The 18,879-nt window shown below is 32.5% G+C and overlaps 1 protein-coding gene across 1 annotated transcript; it reads right to left on the bottom strand.

Annotated features, from left to right (window-relative positions):
- Positions 1-481: 481 nt before the first annotated feature.
- Positions 482-16,803, bottom strand: LOC148620100 (uncharacterized). The gene is made up of 13 exons (XM_088580679.1): positions 16,656-16,803; positions 15,689-15,805; positions 14,523-14,690; positions 13,558-14,142; positions 11,260-11,328; positions 10,162-10,329; positions 9,514-9,595; positions 8,516-8,694; positions 8,084-8,263; positions 7,548-7,672; positions 3,398-3,569; positions 2,763-2,924; positions 482-1,890 (listed from the first exon to the last, which is right to left on the bottom strand). The coding sequence occupies exons 1-13, from the start codon at positions 16,702-16,704 to the stop codon at positions 881-883; spliced, it is 3,066 nt and encodes a 1,021-aa protein (XP_088436805.1). The 5' UTR covers positions 16,705-16,803; the 3' UTR covers positions 482-880.
- Between the last annotated feature and the right edge of the window lie 2,076 nt (positions 16,804-18,879).

Here is an 18,879-nt window from a genome sequence, read left to right on the forward strand (position 1 = left end):
AACATATTTAAGAAAGGCGTTGTTTCGTCGATATTGGAATTTTGGAAATGACTACTTAAGTACCAGTCCACATAAAATTCAAACACTGCAAATGGTAAAGTGATTCATGGCGCAGAAAAACCCACCAAACAAACGATGCTTTTCCAGGCTGCATATGCTGTAATTTCATATAACGATAACCTTTTCTGCATTCAGATCTGCACTTATTAGAAAATCATACATTCATCTTCCACAAAAAGCAACCAAATGAAGCTAAATCAAGAACGATAACTCTTCCAATGTGCCAATTACATGTCCAATCTATATGATTTTTATATCAAAAGCGCAGCAACGTAATGAAAAACTAAGACTGGTTATGTGACCAGTAAGTGTTTCTGAACAAGAAATAAGACTGAATTCAGTGGGTTTTTAACATGCTTGAATCATCTTCTGTCTGATTTTTAGAAAGACTTATACTTAAAACCAAAATAAGAATCAAACGATGAGAAAGACGTTAATGTATTGTTGTGTAGCAAAGACGATAAATGCAGGAGATATCACCCTTATTATAAGTACATATATATAAGTAATATATTCGCTAAGTGCACAATTCGAATCAAAACAAATTAAATCTGTAGGCGGCCAGAAGTTTAAACAAGCAATGATTAAGGCAGTCATTTTAAGGACGTAGACCTATGGTAAGGGACATAACTCTTGAAATCAGTAATATGTTTGTATCATATTCAATTTCACCAAAGCCTATCGAGCTTTTGTTTGAAGCAGAGCAAAATCAATCCAAGTTTATTAGATGCTTCCATAAGGTGGATGTAAAATGTTGCATACAAACGTTCCAATGATTTTTAAGAGTTGTCCCCCTTACCTTAGGTCTACCTCCTTAATTCTACTGCGTTCCAAGAGGAGCATTGCCTGCATCAATGATCTCATCGAATACACTGATTATTTCTTCATCATGTACATCATCAACATTGGTTATGGCATTATCATGAGAAGAAGTTCTTAAGTTATCGTCATTATCGGAAAAAACAGCAGATATTACTGATTGACTTCGTTCCAATATCACTTTACAAGACAAATCTTCGGTTTCATATATTGGCTCTTCCGGATTTACAGAGTCTACTGAAATTTGTGCTTCAACATGGTCACTTAAGTCAAGCGAGTTTTGTGTGGTTTTTATCTGATCGTTTGAATCCATCAATTCCATATTGTTTGTGTCGGTTTGTTCGATTTTACTCTCCATCAGTTTCTTCAGTAACTGTTTTTGTTTTTTTACTTGCTCAGCCTTTGCTATTGTTTCCTGCCATTTCTCTTTAATTTCATTCTTTTTCTGAAAGATTGCAATTGCACGTTCGCGATCGGGTTTCTTAATCATTGGTTTGCGTCCATAGTGAAATAAGTTCATTTCGACGCCAAACTCAGTTCTTGATTTTGAGCCAAGATCTTGAGACGTAGAAATATCTATTTCAGAGTTTTCATTTAAATCTTGTGCCACATCGTCGTGCAACATAGTTTGTGTAATATTTTGAGGTATGTCAGACACTTTGTTTACGTTCCTAGATCTCCATACAGGAATGAAGAATTCTTCATCGGTGTACATATTTTTGAAATAGATTGTGTCTCCCTTTGATTTTTTATTTACTTCTGTTTTTTCGCGTTCAATAATAAACGAGTCTGACGGCTTAGACAATGTCTTAATATCTGTTTCCATTCTTGATTCTAAAGTGGGCGGCAATACATCGTTTGTTTCGAATTCTGCCTCAATAGAATGTCTTCCATCTTCTATGTCTTGTGTTGCATCAAGACAAAACATAGTTATAATAAGTATTGCAAAAGTTAAAATTGTCATAACTGATATAGGTAGCATGGAAACAACTATTGCTCTCGTAAACCAACCTGAAAAAAAAAAAAAAGAACTGCAAAATGTTCGATCTGTAACATACATTATGAATAATCAAAGATTCCAGCTATTTCTTTAAAAGTACTTGTTACTCCAAATTAATGACAAAGTGACGATTTGAATGTCAGACCTATATTTCTTTTTATATATTATATTATTATTATTATTTTTTAAATTTTAACCGGACTTCTGACTCATGATCGCCATGTGCGGGGCGGGGAGGTCGGTATGTGGTATTTCCCTCGAGGTCTTGTTTTATAGTCACTGATTCTCTACCTTGTTCACTGAATACATTATAATTGTGTAGGAACCAAAACAAGGTGTAGCAGTTGGATATGTGTCTTAAAATACAGTAGCTTTTAATGAACAATTGAATTCTGTGCAGTTTAAATTGACCCCATATTCGTGTCATAATAGAAAGATATACATTTGTAACATTTTTTTTAAGTACACCTGTGTACAATGACAAAGCTTTTTATTGATCTCTCTCTTTGAACTCTCTTAACACGACTCTTAGGTAATGCGAACAATGAATGGCGATCTGAACGATACGTATCTAAGATGAAAAAAAAAAAAAAACACAAAACAAAAAACAAAAAACACAAAAAAAACAATAAATACAAAACAAAACAAAAAAATAAAGTCGTTTGTACCCTTCCCGTAATACATACAGTAATAGTTGAATTTGGCTTGATTGGTTCTCTTTCAGCAAGGCAGGTTATTTTGTATAACCAGTTTTGGTACAGTGACGTCATTAACGTCGGTTAGTCCACACGCCGCGATTCAAATGAAGAAAAGCGGTTTATAAGTGTAAACTGTTGCCAACCAGGTAGATGGGTATAACCTGTTAAAAATATGTTGAACATACCCGGTGGAGTATAGGTTGTTACTGTTTTAGTTTCTTTAAGCCTGATGATAAGATACCCAACTGAGGAGCCGTTAAAATTATCCTGACAGCAAACAAATAGTCTGTAGGAATCGACGTCTCCATATGAAAAAGCTGGATTATCACTGGTCCATAATGAATACACTATAATAAAGGAGAGCATTTTTTTTTATTAAGTATAAGGGTGTCTAAACATTCTTTGTATACATTGGCTACTTGTTTACTTTATAATCCCTCAAAGATGCATAAATAATAAAATGAATCACATCAATTGCAGACTTACTGAAATGATTAAATGGATACGATGAGGACGCAATGATGTTTCAATACAAAACACCGGGAGATAAACTTAGCACTTTTGACACACAATTTTGTTGCCGTTTCTAATTAAAATAAAACACCCAATTTAAAAATACAGTCACTACTATTTTTTATGTCGTTGATAGCACAATGACAGAATATGATTGCGAATTTACTTTAAACACAGTTCCTGACTATATCAACATCCCAATACAGCCAGAAGTATAACAGGCACAAAGTATACAGAATCATGGTATGATAAACTAAGTTGGTGTAAATGGAAATATTACTTTATCAGAATCAGACATAAACTGTACCTCCATTTTCGTATTTGATCCGGAAGTTCAATGTATGTGGAAGCGTATATGGCATGGTACAGCATATTGGATCGTTGGTGAAGTCAGATACGTTGAGGCTGTATAAAAACATTGGTTCTTTTACGGTTTCGCTGATTTCCATGATATGTGGTAAATTGTGCACCACAGGAGGCTGAAAAGAAATACAGGTAAACCTGTCTAAACCCAACAATATTTTAGAGGTTAAAGTTGGATCAGTTTAAACCGGTGTTTAGTTTGCGAAGTTTCAAGATATATTTAAGCTAATACAAAAGCGGCTAGCGTACAGGAATTTCCATATTATTCAGGGTTTGGTTTAGATAGGTTTCTTTGTGATTGATTTAGTGTATCGTTGTTTTATTGTTCGACCCTTAAGATTACAATTTCGATTGGTTAAATTCAACCGGGAAGCCAGTGACACAGGATAATTCTTTCTTAAGTCCAAAGTCACGTGATTTCAAGTCCTAAATCGACGTCATTGTTATCGTTTCAACTGCACGATTAAAAAACCGTAATTTCAATTATTTATCGCGTTTCAAAAAAAAAAAAAAAAAATAAACAATGATATCTGTAGCTACCTGGATAATTTATATTTTCCATACTCTTTATACATTACGAGACGAAACTTATTTCTAATATTATTTTGGAGAAATCCAACGTAATGTAGAGAGTTGGGTGGTGTTACGCGTCGATTAAATCATGAAACATGTCGTTCACAAATCGAGTAATGGGCATTTATGTGATTAAGGTGATGAACAATTCATATAAAATGTTAAATATCCACATGAAAAGAGATACAAATATATAGGATGCAATTGTGTCAGTGACTTGTCCATAGACGTCATAATATTCGGAACGTTTTGGGCTTTTCGAATGGAAAAAAATAGTTAATTCTAGAGAAGTGTTTCTTAAAATAGGAAAGTTCATTAGATGGTTTGAGAAATTAATATTTTGTTTGTAATTATTAAATAAAAAAAAGTCAAGACCATGCATTAATGGATGCAGAGTAGGGAATTTTCGACATCAAAATAGAATGTCGAAGGGTTGTAGACCTATATTTTTTTTTTTAATTTACACTTTTCTTGTCAATTAACCAGCAAAAAAAAATGCATTTTACTGGTATAATGTCGTGTGTACTAGAGGCAAAACTATCACGAACAACCTCTTGACATCTATCATTCAAACAGTCTGCAATCCACTGGACAAGATTGCGATGAATACCATAAGACTTAATTTTATGTATTAAGCCTCTGTGCCAAACCTTATCAAAGACTTTAGATCTATCACAGAAAATAAATCTGACATCTTTGCCCTGATCAGGGTTGGAAATAATAATATTATAAATCCCAAGGAGCTGATTCACAGTGCTATCACCAGGTTGAAACCCTGATTGGTGTTTATTAAGTAGGTTCTTAAACTTCATGTAGTTGAAAAAGGTGCTTAAATAGTATCTTCTCCATAATCTTCGAAACAATACTAGTAAGAGAAATGGGTCGGTTGTTTAAAGTATCATGATGACTACCTTTACCCTTATAAACAGGGGTAACATAAGGAAGTTTCCAAGCGTGAGTTTTCCGTTTCAAACGAAGAGAGCAATTAAAAAGTTTTGTGATCGGTTTAAATAGCCTCAATTTAACCTCTTTCAATACACAAGGTGAAATACCATCTGGACCAGCCCGTTTGTTTTGGTCTAAAATCTTCAATTGGTCAAGAACTTCATTTTCATTAATGATAAAACTAAATTAACAGGCTTAAGATCGGTACTATTTAAAAAAATACAAAAAAGTGGACACAGTTGTATTATTCCTTGATATTTTTAATAATTAGGGGAATTTCCATCAAATTATAGTTGGAAATTCAAACTGTTATTAATAGGTCTTAGTACTATTCAATCATTTATACGGTATGCAGATTTATAGTATGCATAGGGTTGGACTGCTTTATGAACATAGGATTGAAAAAATGGAAGCACCAAGGTACATAGCAAGAACTTTTTATATATGTAAAAATGTATTAAAGTAAAAAATTCAGCAGTGTGATTTATAAATCTTTCTCCATAAATCAAATTGTCATATGTAAGCTTACTATAATACTTACAAATATATCACACAAGTTTCAAGACTAAACAGCTTTGAAGTGACAGATCTGTATTATTTCTTCCAGACACTTACATGTAAAACATATTAAATGTAGTATTTTCCTTGTATGAGGGAAATTATGTGGTATGTTTTCCAATTTTTTTAAACAAGTTTCTTTAGGAATATAATAGAATTTCCAAAAGGGAAAACAAAGTATATGATAATATGAGGGAAATTGTGTTGTTTGTTTTCCAATTTTTTTAAAACAAAAATTTCTATAGGAATATAATAGAATTTCCAAAAAGGAAAACAAAGTAAATGATAAAAATCTAGAAATGGTTGAATCCTATTCTTATTATATTTATATTTTATTTTCTTTTGGTCTGAATTTTTCTTACAATAAATTCTGATTACTAGATTGGTAAAACAAATCTGTTCAAATCATCTGAATTTAGGTTTCTGCCTTTAGATGTTGTGATATTTTAGCAGAGGAATGAAACTAATTGATATTTGTGTATGTGTGAGAATCATACTTGTGCTACCACCTGCTTTGCTGCTTTTTATTTATTATTTTGAATTTATCAAGGGGCTAGTTTGTATACATAAGTACACTCCCTAATTTATCTTAAATTCAAATTAAAAAACAATGTCATGTTTAGTGTGGGGCTAGTTCGACATACATTGCTGTTGGACTCAAACTTCTAAAAAAAAATTGCAACGTATCAGACCTCGTGTAGAGTAATACATTTTTTTTTCAATCCAGAATTTCAGGTACAATGAACATTTATAAACTATCAACTTTAAATGACTTCATCATGCATGGCCATCATCCGAACCTCAGTATCAAGTTTACTAAACTCTTATTAATAAGAGTGACAAGCAAGTCCCTGAATCCGACAAAATTTCAGAAATTTATTTATGGCAGATTCGGAATATCTGATATATTAGAAACATATAAAAGAATGCATAATAATTTCAATTTCCTTCCATTTTTTCTTCTTTATATTCACGGATCAACTAAATTTATTCAAAGTAAAAGTAAAAGGATCTAGCCAAACGATATTCTTTCTTTCGGATCAGATCAGCTATAAAGTCAGCCTCATAAGAGTGAAGGAATAGGTCAGCAAGTAAAGGAGCACAATTTGTTCCCATTGGAATGTCGACCGTTTATTGAAAATATATTTGGAAGATGACTTGGAATTATTTCTGACAAAGTATGAGGAATCTCTACCAAGAACTATATATTTGTATCTAGGTGTACCATCTTTTTTTTTTGGAAAAAAACAACGATGTATAATGTTTTTAAGTCGGGGTTTTAACTGAGTATGGGGAATAGAAGTATACAGTATTGACAATTCATAGTTTTTAATGCTATTATATTCAGATAATAGTCTTGAACTGTTGTCTCCAAAAGATCTTTCGAATTTTTCAGTATCCACATTGAATTAATACCACTACGGGAGTAACAAGTGTTGTGGTAGGACTGCAGACCCTCTTTGACAGTTGTGAGTATAGACGTTAAATGTTTTGCAAGAACAGTCAGGTGGTTTAGCCTTGAAGTCCTCAATCTCGAGGTTCTGCAGTAGCCTTTTATAATTGAAAATTTTGGATGCAATGGGTGAAGTATAGGAATATTAAATAATTGGTATGGATTTGTCTTTGAAATATGGGGGAATTTTGTTGGTAACGTTTTTGTGATGGAGAATGTTAGCCAACTTAATTGCATCTATACCTTTGTTAACAAACGGTAGTGGAATAAATGATCGTTTTTCTTCATCTTGACTTTTCACACAGACTGGTTTAAACGTCCTTAATGTTTAAATTTGATAACGATATATACAGTCAGAACTGATTGAATTTAATATTACATTTAATAAATTGAAACTCTCGATATTTTTTAGATGCTCAGACACGAGCAACTTAGTATAAATTTATTAAAGTTATTCTCTCTTGCCATTTAGTGATTGTTTGCAAAATTCTTAATCAAAATTGCAATATGTCACAATAATTTTAGATTAATAATTAAATATATACTATGACATTTAATCACTTACAGCGTTGTACGTCGACACAGTTACGGTCGTGGATGCTGAATGTCTACACGAGTCTTGGCCAATGACAGTTAGTATGTATGGACCACTAGGACCTTCTGGTAACTTCTGCTCTAACGTCATAGTCGCTGTAAGTATAATTCGTTTAAATGAAGCCAAGAGCAAAATATAAATGCAAAGAAGAAATTACATTCACTTTTGAATTCTGTGGAGTCAACTTTTACAATGTTTTGTAATTGACAACATGTCGCCACATGGAATGAAAATTGTTTTCTGTTGCCTTTTTTATTGTGAAAAAAGGAAAGAATGCACAGACCCGGCAAACCTGACAAATTTTTAGACCAACGTTTTGGCTCCAAAAGTTGTAAAATCTCCATGGCTCTACTTCTAATTTGTGGAATATCGTTTTTTGTTTATGTCAATGTGTCATTTTAGTGGATTATGAGCAGGCTATTTTACCTGCAGACAATTATCTTTGTAATGACCTATCATTATCATTGATATCTGTTTCGATTTTTATTGATACAGTTAAACTCTACCTAGTTCGTATTGCACGCTACCCATGGCAAAGTAATGGCTGTTAACACCAGTTAAGGACATGGTAATATTATCTGCAAGGTCGGTATCTGTTACCCGGAAGTACATCACCTTAAATCCGACAGGAGTATTCTCTTCTACCTCTGTTTCATTTTGTATGGGAATAATATGCAGCTCTGTGTCTTGAAACAAACACAATGGAATAAATACAATAATTAAAAAAAATCAAAATTCATTGAACTAATTATTTGATAGAAAGGCGATTTGATTTTATTGTTATATCGTGAAGATATATTAGAAGTAAATTGTTATGAATCCGATCCTAAAATAAGAAATAATTATTTCTTCAAATCTCTTCAAATTAAGGAATATTAAGGAAAAGTCGGCCATATGTCATGGGGTACATATATGACATTTATGAAAGGTAAACATACTGTCAGTAGCTGCCAGTTTAAGCGAATACCCTCGATTTGGAACAGTAGTTGCGTTTACGAAATTCAGCGTATCTCCGTCAACAAAAGTATCACGTGATATGCGCAGCATTTTGTTGTTTTGTGGACAGTTATCACCCGTGCAATCAGCATGTCCAATAATATTTGCTGCTGACGTGTGCCTTAAATAGTTCAGATATTATTTTTTTTTAATTTTAGGGTTAGAGATACATACACTTATTACATAATGTTTGTATATGAGTGTTTATTTATACAACATTTATATGTAGACTTTTCTATATTTTTTTACCCGTTTACAGAAAATAAATTGTTTAAGCAGCGAGTACATATGTATTGATCTGTTTACTGAGTTAAATTTACTGATATTAACAGTTGGTAATACCTGAATCTTTTTATCTAGATTAATTTACTTTGAAAAATACACAGGAAACACAGAAACAATTCTTACCCCCCTAAGTTTTATTTAAATTCATTTTGCTTATTTGTTTATTTATATGTATAATATCTTGTCAACTGATTGAGACAAATATCCCTTACTTAGACAAGTGTATTTTAATCACAGATCATTAAACTATTTGGAACAAATTCATGAAATGACAGAAGGAAATTTGACTTAAACAAAAGTGGACACTTACCCTATCGATGCTTTTAGTCCACGATCAAAGTTTCTAGTTGACTCTTTGTTCATATAATTTTATGTCAATGCATGTGTTAGTTTGATTATTTCATTTTTCTTGTTGTGTGAGGCTTTATTTTCGTTGTGTATGTAGTGGTTATCCCCGAATTATGATATTTTTATCATTGTTCGTGTCACGGTTCCATTGATTTACCTTTTGAAAGCAAAGTAAGGTTGAATATGTATTAAGATAACATAGAGACAATGGAGGATTCTCTTGTCTACATCTGAGAACAATATGTCATCTATTACATTATGTTTTACAATACATTATCTGAATATAATAGCATATGTTTTTACAAACCACCCTAAAAAGTCTCCTTCCACAAATGCTACCCTCTCTGACGCAAGAAGGTTGAACGAAACTGTTTTACCAACGTATGCCTCTGAAATTAAAGATCATAATATTAATTAATCATGGAGTTATAAGTTTATTTTTTGCATCTTTAAGATATGCATTTATATGGAATTTTTTTTTTGCTTTGGAATATTACATAAAAAATGATGTCAAATGAATATCCCTTAAACTCTAAGAGAATATGAAACCATCTTCATGCTGCTTTTATCATATTCATCTCAACGTCCTAAAACAATGTTGAAAATATTTGGAATATTTTTCATATTTTAAACTTTTCGTATTAAAAACTGTATTGTTCAACGATGAAAGTTAATCACTTTACATGTATAAATCATGATACAGACACTGGGTTGAAGAAGGTTCTTCAATATCTAGAACGTCATTTGCCAGTCAACATGCTTAGTTTTTATGCTTTTATGATATTTTGAAGTATATTTCAAATGCTGATATTTAAAAAAAAACACACTGACCCATCTATTTTTCTTTCAATATTGTTTTAGCGTAAAAGACCTTTGAAAAGATACAACCCTTAGAGACCCATGTTACTATCAACAAGAGCACTTAACATCCTTAAAATTCAAAATTAAAACTCACCTGGTACAACGATTCGAGTTGATCCTACCAAATAATAGCTGTAGCGGCCAGTGTTCCGGAAAATCATGACTTCAACGACCCCGTGGTTTACTGCATAAAACTCCCATACTGATGTTGCTCCACAGCATGTCATTTGGTAGGCAGAGTCAGTCATTAGATATAGATAGCCTTTAATTATTGGACAAACTCAAGCATTTGATGATGCAGGTGATATTCTTATATGTGAAAAGGAGAACAAGTTGCCATACAGATCTTTCAAATATCTGATTTATCGAAATGAGTCATAATTAACTACCTTTGCTTCATTGGGCTCCGCCAAAGGCTTAATTGCCCGACCCACTTCTCCCTATTTCCACTGATAATCAGCATTTGTCGACCTCATTATCCTTGTGTCCCATCCCATTTTTTATTTCATCATCATCTTATGGTCATTTTATCAACCATTTCATGTTCGTGGCCTGGATATGACTGGCCATGGAATATTGCTGCTCAGGCGTTACACCCCAATAATCAATCAATCAATCATTGCTTCTTTGTTGAGCGCTTACAGGGTAAGAAATGATTATTTTTGTGAGTCTAGAATCAACATCAACGACAGTATACATCTTGTATTTTAATATAGTTTTGACACATACAGGCACTTATCCATACCCAGAAGGTAACTGTACATTACATTAAACTTGAGTGGAAATGACAAGTGATTCTAATTCGAATCCGGGTAAATCCGGAATGTGAGCATATATTCCCTCTGAAGATCCCAAAGTTACATATGATATAGCATATACTAATTCATGATAGACGACATTTAATACCGAGTAAAATAAACTAAATAAAAGTGAACAGTTATTGTTGTGGTAAGTATTGATGAAAACTCACCAACAACTTCGAATGAAATCTGTGTGACTTCAGATACTGATTTAGTAAATCACCGTAGACAAATTATAAAGAATAACAATATTGTTAATAAAATGAATATAGATAGCCCTAAGAAGAAGTTCATTCCTTATCTACATTTATAATAGTATGATCTTTAAATTTTAGACAGGTTTCTTGGAGTACACGGATTGATGATTTATTTTTGTGTGCAAATTTGTTTACCTGAAGAAGAATCATTGCCGCTTCCAAGATTTTCAGGGGAGTCCAATGCAAACACCGATGTGCCACAGACTACAATAAAGATATCTTTTATGTTTTAGTTCATTGTCATATAATAATATAAGGCATGTTTAACCTGTAAAAGGACGGGATTGTAAGCCAGTAAGGGCTTATTGATTGGTATCAAATATTAAATATCATATGTTGAGAGACGTTTTAGGTCCTAGTGCACCTGGGATGACTTGTTTGTTAGTCGAGTTGTTCGACTTCCGTATCTGCAACCCGAAATATATATGTATATATATATATAGTAGCAGCTTAATTTCTGTCCTAACGGTATAAACGGTATATCCCTGAATGTAATTTTATATTTATTCGCGTGATAAGTGTTCGTCGTCTGTAAATCTGCTGCAAGATAAGAAAGTAAAATCTTGTGCAATGATAAAAATAAACCACATGTAAACATGTGAACGAAACAAACAAATGGAGACATATCAATATATTAATATTGATTTTACTAAATTAATCATAAGATACTTAGTAATTGAGTAATAGCGAGGGAAGATTTGCCAAAAATATGGCCTTGTATATTGCACGTGTATATGTATATGATTTAATATACCTTTTATAGACAATAGAATAACACCAAGGTCCTTACGTAATTTTTTTTTATCGTTTTAGAAAAGACATAACCCATGTAAGCTGTAGTTGTGTTTTTGCTTACACATGGGTTGGGTCTGTATCTTCAATTATGATTATATAGTGCTTTAATTAATCCATATTGATTAAATTGTTTCATTTAACGTATTTTCCAACTAAGATACAAAAAGTAAATGGTCAATTCCATAAAAAAGTAATAATGGGACTGAGAAATGATCGCTATAATGTTTGTCTTTCAGACTTCACATAGACGTTTGATAGATGGACCAGACAGTTCATTTAATGCCGACACACTGACGCAGAATTTAATGTACCAAGACTGTGAAGCAACAAACCGCATGCAATCCATCCTACCAAGTGGCATTGTTCCTTGACAACAAGATGCTACTTCATCTTCTATATAAATTCGTTTGCGAATAAACAGTGATTAGGAAAACCATTGTTTTTAAGTTTCCTGTTTTACCTAACTGGCAGCAAATATGCTAAAACCGGGCCATCGAGGCGGTTTTTGCAGCGCACAAAATGAGATAAAGTTTTATTAACAGCACCTCATTGCGTTGGTTGGTCGTTATAATAGAAAAAAATATAATGTATATACAGTCGAACCTCGATGTGTCGAACTCAGGTTTGTCGAAATCTCGGATAACACGTAATAATTACAAAGTCCCAGCAAAACCTCACTTACTCCGATGCAATTTTACCTCGGATGATTCGAACTCGGATTAATTTGAAACCTCGGATAACTCGATGTAATCAATAAATCCCCTCGATAGGACTTCGATGTTAATTAACCCTGATGTCTCGAAGTCAACTAATTAGTTGGAAAACTGATTGCTTATTACAAACAATTATCAAAGTGTGTTTTAACAATTAGTGTGGCTTTTAAAATTAATTTGTTCACACTCTTTATGGTTTGATTTGTTTATTTAATATAATATAAAATTGCGCGTGTTGTTAAAAGAAACGAATTGTATTAATAACACGTCGGAATTTACATTAACAGTGATATTGGACATTTTGATATTTTGAAAAAAAAATACAGATGAATTGTAATGGTATCTGACTATTTAATGAAACATCAAACCGACGTAGGGTATTTCAACGACTACATTCGTTTCGCTAGTGAATCTGATTTTTTTATTGTAATATTGTAGAGCACATGGTTTGATGATAATCCTGATTGTGAATCAAACAAAGCAGCATGTTATGAACTATAACGTTTTTGACATAGAAAAAATAAAAAGGAAATTTCACTAAAACACTCGGTGCCATTCAGTATTTCAAACATGATATACAACATACAAGAAAATGTTTTCCGATATGAAACGCATGACATAATGGAGCACCGTGTAAAGTGAAGTACATGTACATGTACAAGCATAACAAATAATGTAAATACAGAAACAATGATGGACCAAACTAATAGTATTTCCGGTTTATCCTCGACCTCGGATTACTTGAACCTCGGATAACTCGAACATTTTTGCATGGTCCCTTCGACTTCGACTTAACGAGGTTCGACTGTAGCTCATCTTACTCAATAACATATAACAATATTCTGTCCATCTTGTTTATTTTTGTTTTATATTTTGAATGTTGTAAATATAGTTATAAAAGTATCATTTTCAAGCTTGAACTTACAGTAGTTGCACGGAAATCCAGACTGTATCTTGCCGAGAAAGTTGTTCTTTTCACCTGCTGTAAATGTGGAAAACGATTCATAGACATTTGCAATACTTCCAAACTCTGATTGTGAGTTTCCTTCGGCCACAAGTAGATATACCCCGTTGTCTTTCAACTTTTGTGCGGCCTCTTTTGGTTCGTCATCAATGAATATTTTAATGAACCAACCGAAGAAACTGTTATAGGAATATGAGTCATGGGTGACGTACATGATGACGACATCACTAATATCTGATCGCGCACCATTACCTTCGGTGAGGACGTCACTTCTAATAAATTCTAAAGCTGATTTTGGATTTGAAGTAGCAGACGATGTCGAAATTCCATTTATAGCTGATTTAATGGCTGACGCCGATGAATATTTATTGAAGCCAAACAAGATACTCGTCGTGGACGACGAAAGTACAGTTGAAATACGTGTCGCAGTAGGGGAGATACTGAACAGATCCGTTATTTCGTTGAATAATGCTTTGACATTACTAAATCTAGAGTAATCGGTAACATCAATCAAAAACACAATGTCAAATACTTTTGGGGCACAACCTGAAAACGTACAAAACTATATTTGTTTTTTATATTCATACACGCGCACAAAACTTAAAATTAAAGATAAAATTTGCATTTATGATAATTCATCCGCTGAAAAATAAAATGCTACTGAAACCTTTAGCATATCTTGAAAATTACTAACGGAAACTCTACCATAAATTTTACAGTAAAAATAAAAATACCAAGCAAATACATCAAAGAAAACAAGACGAAAAATCTATCACGAAAACCACCTATACCCACAAAAAGATAAATACTAATTGTAACTGAAAAGTGTGAGGTTGAAAAGTCTATGATGTAACGAAAGCAATATCACTGTAGTCTTTCCAAAGTTTTTACTTGATAAAAATATCAAAATGCATGGTAGTCCGTACATTCGCCAAGATTACAAGCTTCTAAGCCTTCGGTACTTCCGTCGCAATCATCACCATTTTCACCTGGAGGAGGGTTGTCACACACACGATCTCTGTAACGGGTTCCTGTTCCACAATGAACGGAGCAAGAAGTCCATGGACCCCATTCTCCCCAGTTGCCATGAATAACTTATGTAAAAGAAAACACAAATTTAATTGTACAAGGAACAATTTTCATTTATAATATGATTTTAGGCTATGCCTATGATGGACAGAGCTCATTCTTTGTTTACGATGCTCCGCCATGTTGCTATATGTGAAGTCTCATTTTTTAGGAGAAGTTGTGAGACTTTCCACTGGGAAAATTTAATACATTTCTACGCAGCCATGAATCAAATTCCAAATTATTTTTTAATAAATAAATATATATAGAATCATATCCATCGGCGTATTAAAAGACAAAACAGCGCCTCCACACTTGCCGATTACTGCCGTGTCTGAAATTTTTGTTGGAATATGTTTAAGACATAATAATATCTTTTTTTCAAAAAATAGCAACGATACAAATCATATTTTGTAGGTTTCAAACGAAGTACCTTATACTTTATCTAAACAAATGGGCGGCAATAATATGCCGTCGATATGAGTACAGCAGAGAACAGGTCATTGTAAAGAAATGCAAGCAAACCATGCTTGCACAAAAAGGTATCGACATTAGCTAAATTAACTTGAGCAAACAATGAATTTTCTTTTTCTGTACTTCTACAGTTGGTCATTCTTTTTTTCATATGTTTTCACATCATTTGCAGGACGCTTACCCTACCGGTGCACCTGGTCCATGTTCCCAGTTTTTAGTGGAGTCCGAGTTGCTCATTTACTTTTGTTACTTTGTATGTATGATTTTAGTTACTTTATGTTCTTTGTTGTGTATGTCTGTTTTCCATGTCTGGTCTTTGTCCCTGGATTACATTATTTTGGTTACCGCTATAACCTTGGTTCCCTTGATTACTCTTGCAACGGAACTATTCTGAAATTGTATGTTGCATTGTACGCGAATGCTGCTGCAGCGCAACTTTGTTTATGAGGACTGAAGTTGAATTTTTGAAACGGTCCATTTACACTCTTTCTGTGTTTTTTTTAGTCTGTATCTGTTTTTTGTATTATTATTTTTTCTATTCTAAAGTTACCTGTTGTAACTTCTATTGTTGTTGTACTGTCTTGTATTGTTTCAGTAACTGTCGTATCTTCTATTGTTGTGCCATCCGTTTGTATATCACCAGATGGGTCCTTGATTTGACAGATTACTGCACAGAAGATAATATTTAAAAAAAATAAAGATACATTGTAAATGCAATAATATAATGTAGAAAGAAGGTGTATTCGTTATTCTAAATTTTTCTATGACGAAATGATACATAGTGGTTGTATGATCGGCGTTGGGTATTGCCTTTTTTGTTGACGGCATCAACAGAATAGGTTGGAGGTGTCAACCTATGGTCGATGTTTTCATACCTACAGCCTTACCTTCACTATACTAAAGAAACGTCAATTTTACGTTACTGAAAGACTGAAATAACTCTTGTTTAACAAATTATATGAAATTGTAAAAAAACAGGTTGAGTGCCAGTCTCTGTAAAGATTGGGCAGTGGGTGGAATATGGCACAAGAAACACCATTTTAAAAGTGTATTGTGACAATTCACACCATCAGAATGAAATAAAAATACAAGATTACCATTATCATTTTGGTAAAGTGACTCAAAATGTCATTTAAATGCACTTAGAATGACTATTCTAGGAACAGATAACTCGTCTATAACTTTATATTGAAATATTTTTAGCAAATCCAGTGATGCAGAGATCAAATGGGGATTCTTTCAAATAGAAAATCATAGAGTGAAACAACAAAGTCAGATCGTTGGGTTTTTTTACTTTTCCCATTTTGCCCGATTCTTTCAAAAACTTACACTAAAAAAATAAAAACTTGTACCATAAACGTACGCGCATTTTTTATAACCAACAACATTGATTAGTGAACAATTTTTTCGGATTTGATTATAAGTAAAATACCTGATCTTGAAAGCAGTGCACTAAACTAATAATCACGCTTTTTTTTTACAAGTTTCATATCAAAAAGACAACATCAAGTACTCACCAAATGCAAAAAGAAAAACGCAGACACAACAGGACAAGATGAGATTCATGTTTCTAGCTTTATAACAGTAAACCCATAGCCATCTTCAATTTATCATCTGATATCAAACTTAACGCAAACAATTAGATGGGTCATTTTGCATGTAATCAATTCTCCAAAGCCTTCTTCAATATATCATCTGATAGCAAATTCAAAGTCGCCCTATAACAATAAGATAGGTCACTTTACACGTTATTAAATCTCATGATTAGTTTTGTTCTTTTGTTTTGTGACTTATAAAATATCTCACAAAATAAATCGCAAACTATAAAACTAGTTGTAACGAATTGTCTAATGGGAAGCATCAATGATTAAAAGAAAGCTCCTTAAAAAATTATGCAGGGAAAATAAAATTGCAACATCAAAACCAGGAATTAAAGGCTAAATTTTACATGAGGATTCTCTTTTGCTTTTTACCTGTTGTGTTTTGTGTATTGCATTTGTTTAACTTCTTCCCATTTGTTAGCGTGAAATGTGTCTGTAACATACGCTATATATTTTTGTTTGTTTTTACTTTGTAGTTTTTGTATTAGCTCTTGTCTTGTTCATTGTCTTTTTTGTGTTTTTTGTGTTTTGTCTTTTGTATTTGCTATTGTTTTGTTCGTTGTTTTCTTTTTGTGTTTTTTTTTTTTTGTGTTTTGTGTCTTTTGTGTTTGGTTTGTTTTCGGCATTCAGCATTATAAAGGTATTACTATTTCAAAAAATATGAACATAAATAATAAGATAAACGTTCATCTTAAATGATCCTAAAAAATGATCATTTTCTTACTATATCTTTTCGAAGACTAATATCATTTTGATTGTTGATTTATAAACCATTGAACTACCCAGTAACATGTCAAATTGTTAAAATATTACTGTCTGACCAAATTAATTTTTGACGTCACTTCAACATAATTGTCATTGTATCGTCTTAATTTAGTTGAAATATAATTTATCTTGAATCTACCAATACCCCTCCTGTAGGAATGACTTATTGTTTTTTTGTCATGTCAAATTTAAACCTGAAAGATAGTTGTAAGTAGCAATCTTTATAAAAAGCAGACAGGAGATGATTCATGCATGTCAATTTTATTTCTTATTCAGAATCAATTGCACACCCCTTAACCAGTCGTTCTTTTTTATTTAATTGTTTCGATTTTCAGATAAAATTTTGGATTGTACATGAAATTTACACCTTGCAGGAGCTATTGTTCTTGATTTTGTTCGGTTAGGTTGGTTTTAGTGGGAAATAAATGTATGATTTTCTCAGTAGCATAGATCTGAATATAAAAAGGACAGATGTTACGTAAAAATGTTGCATATGAATAAAAAAGCATAGTTTGTTAGGTAAGTTTTATTCACAATGAATCATTTGAATATGGACAGTGTCTGAACTTTATATGGACTTGTACTTTATAATCAATATTATACAATCGTCAGGAATATAAGGGTCATACAAACTATGGATATTTTTATTACATTTTTATTGCATTTTTATCAAATATTGTCAATATCAACCAGATGAAGATAATATTATCATTTTGAACTCACCGAAAGTAAATTGAGAATTATTAAATGTACTTTTAAAATTAGAGTTATCTCGCGTAGAAGGAAATGTCCATGATTGTCGTACCTTCGTTCAATGCATTCACCTGTAATACCCACATGCGTATATATACAACTCTATAGTACACTATATACATCCTGTTGTGCATTTAAAAGTGTATGTATTACACAGCTATTACATATGAAGATTAATTATAGGACAATAACGAGTATGGTGAAACACGACAAATATATCAGCGTATAACCTAAATACAAACAGTACATATTTTCAGAGATCACCTGAATGTCTTCAACAAGGTGTAAATACACCTTTTAATAAACTCTAAAATGACCTAATAAGAAAAAGTAGTAAAATCCACGGAATCCAAAGGATGGCAATTATTCAAAACAGACAAAAAAGGAATATAGCATCACAAGGTCACATTAATAATCAACACCTCCTGACTGTGGACAAATACATGAAATCTGCGATGGGATTAAACTAGTTTTATAAGGCATTAACCAATCTCTTATATCATAAATGAACTAAAACAACAAACAAAAGTGCTGACTATAATTGAAGTTCTTCCCATAAATGCTAACATAAAATGCATTGCCTTTTTAAGTAAGACCGCTATGAATCAGAACGTTTCAATTG

This window comes from Perna viridis, chromosome 4, assembly GCF_037379345.1.
Source record: "Perna viridis isolate PV_CMFRI_1.1 ecotype Kerala chromosome 4, ASM3737934v1, whole genome shotgun sequence".
NCBI classification, from domain to species: domain Eukaryota; kingdom Metazoa; phylum Mollusca; class Bivalvia; order Mytilida; family Mytilidae; genus Perna; species Perna viridis.